This window comes from Telopea speciosissima, chromosome 9 (assembly GCF_018873765.1).
Source record: "Telopea speciosissima isolate NSW1024214 ecotype Mountain lineage chromosome 9, Tspe_v1, whole genome shotgun sequence".
Taxonomy (NCBI): Eukaryota; Viridiplantae; Streptophyta; class Magnoliopsida; order Proteales; family Proteaceae; genus Telopea; species Telopea speciosissima.
The window spans coordinates 44324299-44338347 of NC_057924.1; the positions used below are offsets into that span (position 1 = coordinate 44324299).

At 40.6% G+C, this 14049-nt stretch overlaps 1 protein-coding gene across 5 annotated transcripts in view; it reads right to left on the reverse strand.

The window, feature by feature from the left end:
• LOC122639699 (cytochrome P450 CYP72A219-like) overlaps positions 1-8342 on the reverse strand; it is a 99885-nt gene extending 91543 nt beyond the window's left edge. For 2 of the 5 annotated variants that reach the window (XM_043832610.1, XM_043832608.1), the window contains exons 1-2: positions 8060-8300; positions 7676-7896 (exon numbers count right to left, since the gene is read on the reverse strand). In XM_043832610.1, coding sequence (XP_043688545.1) covers positions 7676-7896; positions 8060-8171 — 333 coding nt within the window. In that variant the 5' untranslated portion in view covers positions 8172-8300. Of the gene's footprint in view, positions 1-4934; positions 5448-5536; positions 5925-7323; positions 7569-7675; positions 7897-8059 lie in introns of those variants that run through there. The other 3 variants (XM_043832609.1, XM_043832607.1, XM_043832604.1) reach the window with 2 other exon arrangements.
• Between the last annotated feature and the right edge of the window lie 5707 nt (positions 8343-14049).

A 14049-nucleotide genomic window follows, 5' to 3' on the forward strand; every position in this document is an offset into this window, starting at 1 on the left:
TACAAACTAACTTGGTAGATTGTTCTATGATAACACTGGCAAGTCGGCTCCTCTCATTATGCCTCCTATTATTCCTTTCCTTCCATAATTCCCAAATAATTAAAGAAGGAATGATGCCAGTGATCCAGCCAAATAGATTTTCCCAAGAGGCATGACCCTTCCACAATAAAATTTTGCTCCTCACATCCTGAAGAGGAACCAACTCCACCCCAAAGAAGGCAGAAAAAAACCTCCACACTTTATCAGCAGTCCTACCCAACACCAAAACATGAGAAACCGATTCACACCTAGGGCTTGCACAATAAGAACATTTGGATGCTAGGGGAAGCCCCAATGCCCTTAGAGCATCATCAGTGGGAATGCCACCAAACACGATTTTCCAAGAAAAAAAAAACCAATTTTTGAAGGAAGAGATCAGTTCCAAAACCATTTGGCATAATCCTTGATCATTGAGATCGGGCGAATTTCATTCCAAAGAGCCTTAGTGGAACACCTTCCATCCGCCACCGAAAGCCACACCAGCCTGTCTTCCCTGGCCAACAAAGAAAAGTTGCTTCCCAGGATCCTATCACAGACATCCGATGAATCTATTTGATCCACCACCTCTCTATTCCAAGAACCATCCAAATTAATAGTGTCTCTAACACCGGTATCCAAATTTAAATGGATGGCCCCGTCAAAATGATCAATAAGCGGACCACTCCCTGACCAATTATCTAGCCAGAAATTAACATCGTCTGAACCAAGAAGCTACCACGACTTTGCAAAGAGCAAGTCTTTTTGCAATAGCGTCCTTCTCCATGAGACCGTACCCACCCGCCTCACCGCTGCCAATAGAAGGTGCTCATTCTTTAAGAATTTGTCCTTAAAGAAAGAAACCCACAAAGACTTCTTTGTCAAAATATGCCATAACCCCTTCAATCGCAAAGCGCTACTGATATCCTCAATGCAACGAACTCCCAAGCCCCCCCTCATATATCGGACGAGTCATCTTCATCGAACCCACCCAGAGATGGCATTTACCCCACTCTGAACTCCCTAACAGAAAATCGGCGCAAATGCTATTAAATTTCCTAATAACCACCTTAGGAATGTCAAAAGTAGAAACAATATGGATGGGGGGATAGAGGAAAGCACATGTTTAAGACGAATAACTCTCCCCCCTTGAGGGAAAAAGTTTCCCTTTCCAACTTGCAACCTTCTTTCGCATTCTTGCCAAAAAATCATCAAAGAAATGAACTCTGAGATGACCAGCATATAGCGGCGTGTAGATGCTGAATTTCGTCACCACCCCCAGCAATGATGACAATCGGACACGAATGACTAACAACGTCCCCCAAAGGACTTCTCCCCCCGCACACGAGCCATATCACCCCTCCATATCCCTAAAAATAATTTATAAAATTACTTAGTGCTAAAGGAGGTACTGCTCACCTTCCCGGACAACAGCAGTGCCGCAGCCCTGTGGGGCGGCACCGCAGACCCCAAAAAAAGTTGATTTTCTTTTTTTTCACCCCGACGGCGCCGTAGATTTCACCGCGGCGCTGCCAGACGTGATTTTTGCCTATAAATAGCCCCCTCCACCTCTCATATCCACATCCCAAGTTCCCAAAGAGAGGGGGAGCTCCTAGGCTCCAAACCTCTGCCCGTTTCTCTTCCCGAAGCCCTGTTTCCCTTGTCCCGGGGTCCCCCCAACTCCTAGCTTCCAAGCTAAGCCTAGTCCCTCTGTCCGAAGTCTGCCAATCCAAGCCCGAGTTTTCAACCCCCTTCGTACCCAATCCTAGAAAAGTCCTTATGGCCTAGTTATTATGCCCGAGAGCCGAGTGCCCCACTCCCATAACTACTCGACGTCGTTACTCTACTGAAGTATTTCCCATTTCACTACCTAACACCGTTACTCTGCCAAAGTAGTTTCCCATTTCAATATCCAATGTCGTTACTCTATCCAACAGAGTCCCCCTCAATACCCGACGCCGTTACTCTGTCCGACAAAGATCAACTTAATCATCGTAAGCCGTTACTCTATCCAAAAAAGGATAATGTCAGTCATTTGTCTCCACCTGAGCCGAGGCACGTCTTTCACATTGTATTTTCGTAATTGCATTGGGTAAGGCGTACAGGTACTCGTTTTTATCGTTAATTTTTTATTTCAGCACAATGTAGTCCTTTAAGTATTCCTTTGTAGTGTACATAGTAGCCTTGGATGTTGGTATAGGAAATTCATAAAGGAAGAATATTCAAAAATAAGTATCTAGTAGAAAGATCGGTTTACCTAGGCGACGCGGGTACCTAACACCTTCCCACTCTCGTAACCTGACCACTTATCCCGAATCTTTGACCAGACCAAACGAAGTCCCATAGCCCTTCAACAGGTTACACCAATGGGTCCTAGGCCCTAATCCTTAGTGGCGACTCCATTTCATTTAATTGTATGAACCCCATCCCCTAATAAATTAATATACCCTTGAGAAGACGCATTCCTTCTCTCTCTCCAATCGAGGAGCATAACACAAATCCCCCATCCGAAAATGTTCCGAAAGCACGCGGTTCTCCAGGAGGACAGATCCTCACATGGTGTACCCAAATAAGTAATCGACAGATCCTTTCTAGTAAAGCCTGTAACAGACTCTATTATACGACACTTGCTCTCCTCAGCTTTAGCACCCACCACAAAATAGCTCTTTTGCATATTAACAAGCTACCCTGAAAATTCCTCATATCTACTAATAAATCCACAAATTTGTTTCAAAGATCTCTGACCCTTTCGTGAAAATAATGGTGTAATCAGTGAACAGGCTGTGTGAAATTCCAGGGCACCCCCTTGGCAAATTATAAAATTCCACCCTGCCTTCAGTAAATAAAGTTCTTAAACCCCTGCTAAGAACCTCCTCTGCAATAATAAAGAGGGAAGGGGAAAGAAGATCACCCTAGCGAACCCCCCTAGTGGACTTGAAAAACCCATTGGGCCCCCCATTTAAAACCACTGAGAACCAACAATTCTCCACCGTTTTCTTGATCAACCCAATCTAATTCGCTGAAAAGCCAAATTTTTCCAACACCTTATACAGAAATTCCCATTCAAAATGATCATAAGCCTTAGCCATATCCAATTTTGAATTGACATTACCTCCACGAGTTTTCCTATTAATGTCATGAGCCACTTCCTTAGCCAACGCTATATTATCATAGATATAGCGCCCCTGCACAAATGCACCTTGCTCTTCCGAAATAATAGCAGGCAAAATGATAGATAATCTCAAAGAAATAATTTTTGCAACAATTTTATAAGAGAAATTGCATAAGCTAAGAGGACGAAAGTCAGCCATTACCTCAGGGTTTTCTTTCTTTGGAATAAGAACCAGGTTAGCCGAAGTGTAACTCCTTGGGAGGAAGCCACCCACAAAAAATCCTTGACTGCAACCCAAACATCACCACTTACTACCACCCAGCATGAAGTGAAAAAGTAACCCGAGAAGCCATCAAGGCCAGGAGCACTATCCATAGACAGATAAAAGGCTGCATGCTTAACCTCTTCCAGAGTTGGAGACGCCAATAAATACTCATTCTCCTCATCAGTTACCAACCTAAGAATCAGATGAAGCAGATCCTCATCCTGTTGGCTTCCTTGAGAAGTAAACACGTCTGAGAAAAACCGAACCGCCTCCACTGCCACCCAATTTCCATTGCCATCTTTTATTTTAGGAAAAATTACACTGTCACCCTCTGAGGTTTGTACTAAATATAAAGCGACCCCCTGTGTCTTAAAAATATACACCCGGCACTCCTGAGTTTAGTGTACTTGTTACACTCAGCCCCCATCTGTTAGAGCATTTCCGTTAGTTGCTAATGTGTTGGCCATTGATGCCTTAAAATGATAAATATACCCCTAATGGGGTGTGAGCTTACCATTTTGCCCTTAGGGAAGCGCAAACTTCATACCCCCTTCCCCTTCCCCTTCCCCTTCCCTTCCCTTACCTTACCATCCCCCTGCTACTTGAACTTACCTGCGATAGAGAGGCTGCAACAAGAAGGCACAACGACTAAGGGGGTCACATTTGGGCGCAACAATGATAGGAGGCAGTGACCAGAGCTGGATCATAGTACGACCATTGTGATTTAGGGCTTTCCAGAGCTAGAACTCATGGGTTAGACCGAATACTAAAAAATTGCAGGGAGTGGAAGGGCAGTTATGGAGGGCTTTGGTGATGGATTTGAGTTCCAAAGCAGTCATTTTTCCAGTGGTGTTCGAATTGGAAGCGTAGTGGAGGAGGGCGTCTGCGATGGTTGTGGGTAGCCTGGGTTGGACATTAGTATCGGCGACGTGGGAGGAGGTGGAGATGATGGAATCCCTAGTGTTAATTAGGGTTAGAAGGAATACGAATGTAAAGAAGGTAACGAAAGCGAGAATGCATACACGGTGAGAACCTGCTTGCTTGTGGAGCGAAGGGTCGAGGATGAGCAGCTTTGTGTTGTTGGTGGTGTTCTTCATCCCTCTAACACTCTCAATGGGACTTCAAGCACAACCAAAGATGAAAGTAGTAGCAAATCTCCCTTTCAACTACTAGATAAAACATAGGGGAAAAGTGAAAGGGTCTCTCACAAAGAGTTGGAAAAGTCATAAATCCCCTCCCATTAATTAATGTCTTGAAACTCCCACCCTCTTACATATGGTTTACACAACCGTGTATGAAAACTTTTCCCTAAAACATATTTAAAGAGGAGAAAAAAAGAGCCCTTTTTTTTTTTTTTGGTAGGAGGTAAAAGAGCGGATAGGGGAAGAGAAATAGAGAGCCAACGGCTCTTTGGTATTTCAAGAAAAACAAAAATAATGGGACGTTGAAAGGGGTTGAGGGGAGATAGTGGATGGATGTTGGTGGTTGGCATTTAATGCCTTCCACCAATGTCTTCATCACATGTACACATGGAAAATTTGGTACACAACACATTAAACTATGAAAATAACTCACAATAATAAGTTTCTAATGATAGATCACCAAGAAATGATGATTATAAAGAAGATTCTACAGTTTATGTAATATGATTTGAGCACCATATTGTGGATGAAGAGTTATTACAGAGGTAGGAGCATGAGTATAAGATGGAGAAAGTTCAAAATCAAATCGTTGTAGAATCATTGCTAAAGCCATCTTTGCTTCTGTTATCGCGAAGTTCTGCCCAATGCAAATTCGAGGGCCCCAACCAAATGGAAAAAATGCGACTTTATTCTTTGTGGCCTTTGAGATTCCTTCTGCAAATCTCTCTGGTTTGAATTCTTCTGCATCTTCACCCCATACTTCATGATCATGTTGAAGGAGGAGTATAGGTAACATTAGCTGTATTCCAGGGGGCAAAGATACTTCTCCTAGTTTTATGTTCTTGTATGTACACCGATTAAGAAATAACACTGGTGGATATAATCTAAGAACCTCATACAGAATCATGGTTACCTGCAATAAGAACAGAAAGGTTAGAAAAACTATGTTCTGAATTCAGTAGACTCTATGTGTCTAAGACTGATGAGAAAGTGAGTTCTCACAGTTTTGAGGTGATTTAGTCCATCAAAATTCGGTTTGTTCTTCCCAAAGACTTGTAAGACTTCGTCCCTCGCACGCCCTTGCCATTCCGGATGCATACTTAATACAATCATTGTCCAAACAAGGAGAACAGATGTTGTTTCCTGCCCTGCAAAGTAGAAGAGCTTACACTCTTTGATGACCTCGTCGATGGTCATCCCAACATTCTTCTTGTTTTTATTTTCTTGAATTTCATTATAGTTGGATTCAAGTAACAAGCCTAACAAGTCATCATTGTTGGCTTCTCCAACCTTCATAGCCTCTTGTCTTTTGTTGATGATGCCCATTAAAAGATCTCGCACCTCATTGTTAATTTCTTTCATTCTTTTGTTCCTTTTTGTTGGCAGCAAACTGTCACATAATCTTTGTTAGGGCAAGAATCAAAATTTTTAATCTTGATAACTTTCACCTTCTGTTTTGGTGCAGAAATGAACAAATTCATGATTTGAAGTATATATTGATGATTTATGATCTATCAATGTCATACTTCATGCACACATTAACCATATTTTTCTGGGGCAATTACTAATACTATCCTACACTTAGCCTATATTTACTAAAACTCCCCTAGTTTAAACTTTTTTTCTGATACTCCCTTGCTTTTAAACTTTTACATCTCCTCCTCCCCTCATGTTTTTAAATACCCAGATTGCCCTCCCTTTTCACCTAGTAACTGTGTCTGGGAGCAGGTACCGAGATTGCCCTTCCTTTCCATCGGGTCGAGCGGGTGCATCGGTATTTCGTTCATTACTGTGTCTGGGTGCAGGTGCACGCCGCGCTACGCGACCAAGTGGCAATCCTTTTCCCTATCTTTTAATCCCTAAAAGGTCTTGTTGCTACCTTATTGAATGTACCACCGATCCCATCCCAATACGGTTGAGACCGATTCTGATCCCATCCCAATACCGATCCTACCATCAATTACTAAATTCATGATGATGGATGAGACAAAAGAAAAAAAAAAAATGGATAAATTGTCATATGTCCTTAAGTAAGTGCTAATGCATTTAAATTTAATTCAACCAAAAAAATAATAATTTAATCGCATTAAAATACATAAGGGGAAGAACTACTTTGTTAGTGGGAGAAGTGTTGAAATGCCAATGCTTTTCTTTCTTTGTTCGGTAAAAGAATGATTCTAAGTATCAGTATCGTATCATCCGTATCAGGTGATACGTACCGGTTTTGCTAGTCATCGATATCGATACTATGTCGATAGCACGGTACGGACGAGGGGTAAAATTTTCAGAAAACTCATTTTTTTAAGAAGATTCAAGAGTAATTTTGTCTGTTACAACCGATCCAAGTCGATACCATAACAGTATCATATCGGTTTTGCAAGGTACCAATATCCGTTTCGATACCTTACACTAAAACCATGGGTAAAAACAAACTTGTTAAAAATTTGTTAACCGGTTGGTTCTTTCTTGGTTCAGTAAAAACAACTTGTGAGCCACTCACTAAGATGGATAAATAGATTAGCAAGTTACTAAGTGAAAAGGAAGGGGGTATTTAAAAAAATGAGGAGAGAAGGAGATGAAAAAGTTTAAAAGCAAGGGAGCATCAGAAAAGAAATTTAAGGTATGGGTGTTTTCGTAAATATAGGCTAAGTGTAGGAGAGTGATAGTAATTGCCCCATTTTTCCACAAGAAGGTAGGGTATCTAAGAAAAACTTCTTCTACACACATGGAGCTATTGAATATTGGTTTGTTGCTAGTAATGCTCAATGGGGCAAGGGCAAAGATTGTACCTAAAACCAGGGATGAATGCAGTCTGTAAAGCCTGAACGACGAGCTCGCCTTGCTCATCTTGCAATTTGAATATCTGTCTACCTTCTTCGTAGGAGCTACCAAATGCTGCCCTAGAGATGACATCCCCTGTTAAATTTTGGAGTTCTGGCCACACATCCAATTCACAACGCCCTTCCAGTGTAACCAATTTCTCCCATTTGCTGATCATCTCATTACTGCTTGTATAAAATGCCGACAACATTTTCTTTACCAGATCACAAAGAAGAAGAAGAAGAAGAAGAAGAGAAACTCTATGAGCATCACGATAAAAGTAATAAGATTAGAAAGAATTGTCAAAGATATAGAACCAACCTTTAGTTTTTCCATATGAAAGGCAGGATTTATAATCCTTCTGTGTTTGGCCCATTTCTCACCCTCATAGGTTGCAAGTCCACTCAAAAAATACCGTAAGAGTCTATTTCCTTTGATCTTTGCAAAGTGACCAAACTTGTTGCTCATAATGTCCCTTATGAGGTCAGGATCCATGATATACAATCTTGGATTTGTTCCAAACCAAAAGGCAGAGTTTTTACCTGTATTTTCAAATTTACATTTATCAACAATTAATTCTCTTTTTTCACAATTAAAAATATAAAAAAAGTTCTCATACCCCACCAACTGTGTATAATGGGGCTATCTCAAGATAGCAAATAGTGAAATATATTTGCAGAGAGAAGAATTAGAGGCAACACATACCGAACTTCTGTATTGTTTGAAGATGAAAGGGTAACACACGTGAAACAATATCATGGGATAAGTTCATGGGCTTTGACTTAGCTTCCTCAAACATCCTCTGGTTCTCTTTCATGTCACCAAACAATAAATTATATGGAGGGACTTTGATGCCTTGTTCCTTGAGAAGCTTCTCCAGCTTCTTAGGCTTCCACCATATCCATTCCAACACCTTCCATCCCCACCACACAGCCAAAATGGATAATATCACAGTTAAAATAAACCAGCTTTCTCTCATCACTCCCATCATTTGGAACACCACCACTAGCAGTTGAGATAGACGAGAGTGAGTGAGATGGGGCATTATTTATACATGATAAGGAGCGGAATGACTTGGGGAGGAAGAAAAGATAGACGGGTGGAATGCGTATTTCTAGTTTTTATGACGTATGTGACTGCGTCAAAAGATACCAAACCATGGTATCATGCCTTCAATTTATTTTTGGGGTGGGGGTGGGGGTGGGGGGGAAGAGTCAAACATCATGTGACCGCCACATGTTGGCGAGCCGAACCAGGCGTGCAACACTTTATTGTGGCAATAGATAAGCTTTATTAACAAGGATAGTGATAGGGACACGTTAAAACTAGGAACGCTTGGGATTTTGTCCTCACATCTAGACATGTTTGATGTCCGGACAAGATCAACTTCTTTCATCTTCATCTTTTAAATCACAATAACTTTCGTCTTTCTTTCTAGAACGCCGCCCACCTTTTTCTACCATTTTATCTTCTTTTCTCTATATTTTTTAATTTTAAAAAAATAAGTGATATAATACATATTATTATAGTGTTACTTTAAAAATTGATAATTTTCTCCTCGGCCTGTTCCAGACCATGCATTTCCTTCCTTCTTCCCATGATCAGGGCCAATCAGGGTCAGCCCGGCCCAACCCTAAGGGTGGGTCAGAGTTGGATTTTTTTGACCCTAAGTCAGGGTCGGGCCTGGGCCAAGCTAAGGGGACTTAGGGTTGGGCTAGAGTTCTATAAAGCCCGGCCCAACCCGACCCTATTGCAGCCCTAATTCCAGTGTTATGTTCGTTCTTGTGAGTAGACCGCAACTTGAATCACTAAATTTGAACTTAAAATGGCCAAGTTATGGCTAAACAAGTTTAAATAAATTCTCGTGACATGGGGCTTGTCACGTCTGGAAGTTGGACCTACGATTGTCTGATCTGGCCTCTAGATTGTAGGTCGATTAATGATGTTTAGATCTCAGCACTGTTCTTGACGCAAGCTCCGAAGAGCAGGGTCCTTCTGAGCCAGTAATACAATATCTCCTATTGGTGCACTGTACGAACGCTTCACTCAATCATCGTGACATTCCAGTGCAACGTAGCATACCAAAAATTTTGTATGCAACAAATGAAGCGTGAGCATCTTCTACATCAATGATGGTGTGCCCAGCGAGCTTAAATCCCAGGCTTTCAGTTTGAGTTTGAGATTCGTGGCTTTCTAGTAGCCATTCGATCTAATGAGGTCTTTGAACTCTATTTAGGTGAGTGAACGCACACTAGATTTTGATACATCCAGCCAATGGAATCACATGCTATTATACCCGTGCCCAAAAATCCGGGTTAATTTGAATTTTTGGATATAGGTACGGAACCCGAACCCATACCTGCTGGTGCCTTGTGGTACATCAGCCCAGTGATCAAGATGAATGATGTAAGCCCGGTAGTAAGATCCTACATACCGTTAAGAAGGCAAACACCAACTCCTTGCAACTGTACAGTTCACCACCAAATATACAGCCTAAAGTAGGTATCACCCCTTGATTGCTAAGGCCCTACCCAAATACATGATACATTATGTCTAAGAAGCGTGTAGGTGAGTGATCATGCGAAGGCCTTGGCCTATGGTTGATCTGACACAAAACAACAAAGTGCTTTTAGCCTGTTTTGATTTGAGATCTAACTAGGGTTATGATTAAGTTCTAGCCTAGGTTGGGATTGGATCATCCAAACCCTCACATGTCATGATGAAAACTCAATTCCATACATGCATGTTAAATCCCAACTCGAAAGTCAAATTCTGCTACTCTGGAAAATTGACCCCTGTTTAATTAAAATGGTATAACTTCATCATTCGAACATTATTTTCTTTGATTACAATTTTTTTAGAAACTAGATTCATAGAGCTTAATTTTATTAGAAGGAACCATTGTCCAATTCTGTCTCCAGGTGATCTGGAATTCCACATCAAGTTGTTGTCATGGATTGAATTCTTCTATTCTAACAGATTGAGCCATGTTTAGTTAAAACGACATAACTCCACCATTTAAACCTCGATTTCCTTGATTTTTTATTTTTTAGAAACTAGTCTTATAGGAATTAATTTTGTTAGAAGAAATCATTTTCCAATTCTACCTCCAAGCGAGCTGAAATTCCACTTCAAGCCCAAATTTTCCTGCTGTTGCTGCCTCTGGTCGATCCACACTGGTTGATCTGGATCAATCAGTTCGATCGACTAGTGCTGTTGTATTGGATAATTTGCATCCCAGGAGTGTGGGGTCTGGTATCCGGCATCAGGGAAATTCTCCCCATGTCCCAAATGTACGTTAGAAGTATTACCCCCCGACGATGGGTTGAACGGGACCCGTGAATCGGCCCGTGTACACAAGAATTGGGCAAATAATCAATTTTATCCAATGGAACCATAGTCAAATAGACCCTAAGTTCCCTCTATATAAACCCAACCCTTATTTCTGAAACTCATTTCTTCAGCCAAAAGAAATCCTTGAGAGGGAGAGGAGAAGGAAGGAAAAGAAGAAGAAGAGAAAGAGGAGGAAGGCTGGGAACCTTCTTAGCTTTGGAAATTCTAAGATAAAACCCTAACACCACGATTTTCCCTTCTCATGAACCCTTGTTGATTCTGATTTGTATCATTTCAGAAGTTTAAGCCATAGATTTACCAATCTCTTGGCCTCCATGTTAAATCCTTCATATGTATGAGCTTGGGAACCCAATCCTTAAGCATACAGCCCAACCTTCTTACTGTTTGTATTTCTTTAAAATTTCAAAACATGAAACCTCTCTTGAAGTTCTTATTCTTGCCCTTTTATAGTTCAGATTGTCAACCTCTTAAACCCCATGCTCAATCTTTCATGCATTCAATCATAAGAACCCAAACCCATGAACATGCAACCCAATCTCTTGCTGTAAATTCTTTTCTTTAAAGTTTTAGAACATGAAAACCTTATGTGGGTTCTGATCTTCATAGATTCATGGTCAATTGTTAATTTCCCTTAGACCCCATGGTGATTCTCCACATGTATAAGCTTAGGAACCCAATCAAGCATGCAACCCAAGTTTCTCTTTGATTTCTTTCTTTAAGGTTCCAGAACATGAAACACATCAAAATTCAAATGTTATTGATGTTTAACTTATTTAAAATGTCAGCTTATGCTCCCTAAATCTGAATCTCATAGATTGGACCCAAACCCCCATGCATGCAAGCCCAAACCCCTCTTTGATTGCTTCCTTTAAATTTCCAGAACTTGAACTTGTCATGTATGCTAAGTTGCAGCCATGTAAATGTCTAATTAAACATGTAATTAATGAGTTCAACCATTGGTTTATAAGATAGAACTCATTCCTATGCATGCATGTTCAATCTAAGCCAAATTAATCTAATCCTAGTATTGTAATGGCATAATTACATCTATTCCATACTGTTTTAAGTAAAGTTGGTGCATGTTAGGAATCAAGCACAGCCATGCATGATGGTTTTGATGAAACATGAATCAAGTCCATCATGCATGTTGGATCTATTCACAAGACCATGAAATTGGGTCAAAATGGATAGTGAATGTGTTTGCTGATCATGAATCCCAACTCACTTTGAGTAAAAATAAGCCAAATCCTCAAAGGACATCTAATTCCTCGGGCTATACAGTGTCAGGTCGATTGCCTCCCACTGCTAGAACCTTGAGAACAGATCTGAACCCAAACCACCGTATGGTCTAAGACATCATTTAGAAGGCCATTTGTGTAAATTAACTAGAAACCCATGACTTTCCAGCCTTGTTACCACTTTTGGTAACATTTTGATTCACTCGGGTTGATTGGATCAACAAGTCCAATCAACCAGTGCAAATCTTTTGGGTGAAACCTTGACCAAATCATGTGGGAACCCTTCAAACTATCACTTGAAGCTTAATGGTGTGAAAAATGTATGTAAATCCAACAAAACCCCTCAATTTTTCTGCTGCCAGCATAACTGGTCGATCCCTCTGGTCAATTGGATCGACCACTGTTGTTGTCATCTCAGATTTGAGTTTGGCCTTGGTTTAAACCTTAGACCAAGGGTAGCCATGGACTCCATGGGCATTTAAATCACTGCTAATATTTGGTTTGTTTCAATTAACCTTAGGCTATAACAATTCGTTCGACGAAGAGTTTTGGAGTGCGATTGAGAATTGACAATCAATCGAACAAGCAAGAGTTTGTCAAGGTGAGTGGGAATATGTCATTCATGTAGGTGTAATTCTACTGTGTGTTATCTTATTATAAATGAATGTGTTATTTCATTTCCTTTAAATCTTGTCTTAAAATTTTGGAACTGTGAATGAAAATGTTGAGATGCTATGTTATGATGAAAGGCATATTATTGAAATCGTTAGACTAGATATCGTATTTGGTTTGGAAATGAAAGGTATGGTGTACCGTAGTATGGGATGCGGGAGCACTATACACTTCATAATTAGAATTGCTAGATTAGATGATTAGATGTCACAGCCGGCTTGGAAATGAGAAGTATGGTGGCCCGTAGAATAGGATGCAGACGAAACCACTCAACTCATACAATGTCATATAGAAACATGCGGCAAGGGTTTATCACTACCCGTACTACGAACCCTTACCAACAGGGGTTAAGGTGTTGGATACCACAAATGTGTGAGGCCAATGTCCTGAGGGGCATTGCTCGATTAGTTGGCTCATTAGGTCACTAGGACAGGTGATGTCTGTTGGCCCTTCAGTTAATAGGACTGGTGGTAGCACAGTGGTAACATAGGGTGCTGGTTGGGCTGACCTTGGGAAGGGATGCCGAAGCCGACTAGTCTTCTCCGATAACTCAATGGGTGTATCGCGGGAAGGGGTTAGAAACCCGCACTAAGTATACATGTATTGGGGATTGTAGTAGTACTTACTTATTTAGTGACTTAGATTGTAATGTTAGGTGGACTAGATAATAAAATCTGATCTCATGCATATAGGATCATTGTGTTGCATTTGCATGCATGATTTATTACTCACTCATTGGGCTTAGTGGAGCTCATTCATCATGGAATCTTTCTTTTTCGACGATTTTACTGGTACTAATTTACAAATGGCCGATGAAGTTGTTGATGGAAATGTTGACCTTCCATACTTTGCGGTTCTGTGAAGACCTTGTGATTATATAAGCTTCCTTCTATTGGATATGTAATTATCGGGATATTGTACTTTTAAGCATAAATGGATATGTATATGGTATAACATAGGTACTTGGGATTTTATTGTAATACAATATAATCCATCTTTTGGGTAGTTTTTATCTTTTGTTGCACTCTGTTATACTTTATTTGTCTATATACCTCGTTTGGTGTGGTTTGTGATATGTAAGTACTGCTTCTGGATCCTAGTGGATTGGCGGATATCGTGGGATATCTGGATCACCTGCTCGTTCCTCTTAGGGGGTGGTTTGGGGGCGTGACAGAGTAGTATCATAGCAAGAAGCTCTATTTACATTCACAAATAGTGGAAGTAGGATGGTGGGTAGTCTAAAGACAAAGAAATAAAAATTTTAAATAAACACACAAATAAAGAAATAGAAGAACACAGTAAGAGACTAGCCAGGTGCAAAAGCCGATAATTTTATAACTGAAAGAGCATAAACCATTACAATAAAAAAGAACTGGAAGTACTACTTCCAAACATAACAAAAAGAAAGTACAACTGATAAAATAGAAACAA